This window comes from Alosa alosa, chromosome 4, assembly GCF_017589495.1.
Source record: "Alosa alosa isolate M-15738 ecotype Scorff River chromosome 4, AALO_Geno_1.1, whole genome shotgun sequence".
Taxonomy (NCBI): Eukaryota; Metazoa; Chordata; class Actinopteri; order Clupeiformes; family Clupeidae; genus Alosa; species Alosa alosa.
Genome location: NC_063192.1, coordinates 18,267,089 through 18,269,588, shown reverse-complemented (window position 1 = coordinate 18,269,588; position 2,500 = coordinate 18,267,089). Strand labels below are relative to the sequence as shown.

The 2,500-nt window shown below is 47.9% G+C and overlaps 1 protein-coding gene across 1 annotated transcript in view; it reads left to right on the top strand.

Moving 5' to 3' along the window:
- The window catches only part of myt1b (myelin transcription factor 1b), a 35,813-nt gene that overhangs the window by 14,323 nt on the left and 18,990 nt on the right, over positions 1 to 2,500 (top strand). The window contains 3 exon segments of the mRNA XM_048240272.1: positions 557 to 619; positions 1,564 to 1,913; positions 2,229 to 2,500. The exon segment at positions 2,229 to 2,500 is cut by the window's right edge and continues 808 nt beyond it. Coding sequence (XP_048096229.1) covers positions 557 to 619; positions 1,564 to 1,913; positions 2,229 to 2,500 — 685 coding nt within the window.

Here is a 2,500-nt window from a genome sequence, read left to right as displayed (position 1 = left end):
CACACACACACACACACACACACACACACACACACACACACACACACACACAACCCTGACAGATCCAGAAAATATGATGCAATCCATCTCTTAACCAACCCATTCCTCATAACCAGCTGGTCACACATCAGCTCCCAGCACGCACAGACCCCAGATCAGTGTCGGTACGCAGCACTGGAGGTGAGCGGTGCTGGGAGGCGTGCTTTTCATTAAAAATGCAAATGCCACATTTGAATAAATGAGCGGCATAATAAAGGCGATTGGCCTAATGAAGGGGATTGCTTGAAGAGGGTAATGGAAAATGAAATGAAGGGAAGCGGACAGAGATGAAGGCACAGCAGCTCCACAGGCTACGGAGAGGAGGAGAGGATTCTGGGAAAATAGAATTATGGGATGCATTCATTACACTATGATGTATTGATGTGTGACACTGGCCAGTGTATAACAAGAGAGGGCTTAGGCAGGAGAGGCAGGGTGATCCCATTTTCAACATAACATTTTCATCAGCATGGCTGTGAGCACAAACACAACTAATCTGAACCCATTCTCCACTCAGCTGTCCCACCCCAGGATGCAATGGCTCTGGCCATATCAGTGGGAAATATGCCCGACACAGAAGGTATGGAATATTCTAGAAACCAGCGTTCTCTTAGACAACCACCCCTTCCTTTGTCCTTCCCTTTGTAGAATAGACGTGACTCTCTCATCGTTTTCCTTATTCCTCTATCTTTGTTTCTTTTTGTTTCAGTTTTTCTTTCTTTCTTTCTTTCCTTCTTTCTTTCTTTCTTTCTTTCTTTCTTTGTCTCTGTATCATTCTTTCAGCCATCGCAAGGCACTCAGTCGTGTCTCTGGCTTATTGGCCCAATATTGCAATCTTGTTTATTTACATGTGTAGTCATTCAGGGGCTCAATTTAGACGCTCTGTGTTTATAGATTGCTCCCCTCCCCTCCCTCCTTCCCCTCTCTTCCTCTGTCGCTCCCCTCGTTTCCAGGTGAGGGCTTTATTGAATTCTCTCCATCACTGCACAGCTCTCCCCCTTTCTGCCTGTGTTAATCAAAGCACTGTGGTGAAACAGAGTGGTTATGATGATGATGATGTGTTTGAGTTGAATACGGCGCCCCCTACAGATCCTCACTTGGCATCGCTTCATTGCTCATCAACTCTGGCATGTTGTTGACACCAGCATGGATTGTTTTTTCAGTTGATTTGCATTTGAATTCACTCTGTGTGTGTGTGTGTGTGTGTGTGTGTGTGTGTGTGTGTGTGTGTGTGTGTGTGTGTGTGTCTACCTGTGTGAGTATTGTATCATGTGAGTATATGGAATATTGTGTTGTCAATTTATCTTTGTAAATAGTTTTTATGTGTTTCTGTGTTGTCTTCCTGCCACCCACTACCCCTTCTATTCTTCCTCTCCTCATTTCTTCTTGTTTCCCTTCATCTCTTCTCCCTCTCTCTCCTCTTTTGATCCCCCACTTCCTTCCATCCGTCTCCTTCTCTTTTCACCCCTCTCTCCCTCCTTCCCTCTCTCTTCTCCTCTATTCATCCCTCTCTCTCCTCCTCAGTGCACTCAGCTGTCCCTTGGCCCGGAAGCGCCGTCTTCAGGAGGCAGAGCTCGAGCAGGAGCAGCCCGCCTCCAAGAGGAAGTCCCACCCCCTCAAGCTGGCCATGGACGAGGGCTACAGCGCGGACAGCGACGGGAGCGGCGAGGAGGTAGAGCCGAAGGAGGAAGAGGATGAGGAAGAAGAGGAGAGAGAGGAGGGAGAGCAGGAGGTCACAGAGTCCCAGCAACAGCAGCAGCAGCAGCAGCAGCAGCAGCAGGAACAGTCTCAGGAAATGGAGGAGGAGCCAGAGGGTGAGGAGGAGGAGCCACAACAGCCGGAACAGAGGCACGAGGAAGAGGAGGCTGATGAAGGTATGTGAACTCAAGCATGTCAGTAGCTCAGTTCAAAGACAGGTCATGATAGCTGGTTTAGTTAAGTTGCTTTAGATGTCTTTCTTCACAATAGAGTTCACATAAGTACAAAACAACCAATCAACCAACAATACCCTACAATAAAAAAAAACATTTCTTTCATTAATGCATTTTCAAGGTATCACTGTCAAAATGAATCCAAATGGCGGTGATTAAATCAATATAAAATAGTAGCATTATAGTGTGAAGAAGTTGTGATAGTATAAAGAAGTATAAACAGTATTCTAACTGACCGCTTCTGACTGGCTCTTTCAGAGGAGTGTGTGATCATTGAGTCGTCGAGCACACAGAAGCCTAAAGGCGAGGACTACTCCAGATACCAGCAGATGGCAGCCAGTTCCCTGCTCAACCTGAGCCAGGTGACCGAGAGGCCGCCCAGTCCTCCGCTCGTCTCGGAGGCGGAGAGGAACGGCCAGGGAGGCTCTGAGCACTCAGCCACGGAGGACGAGGAAGAGGAGGAGGAGGAGGAAGAGGAGGAGGTAAAGAGAGGTGAGACGCGAGGCAGTGAGAATGGAACAGAGGAAGTG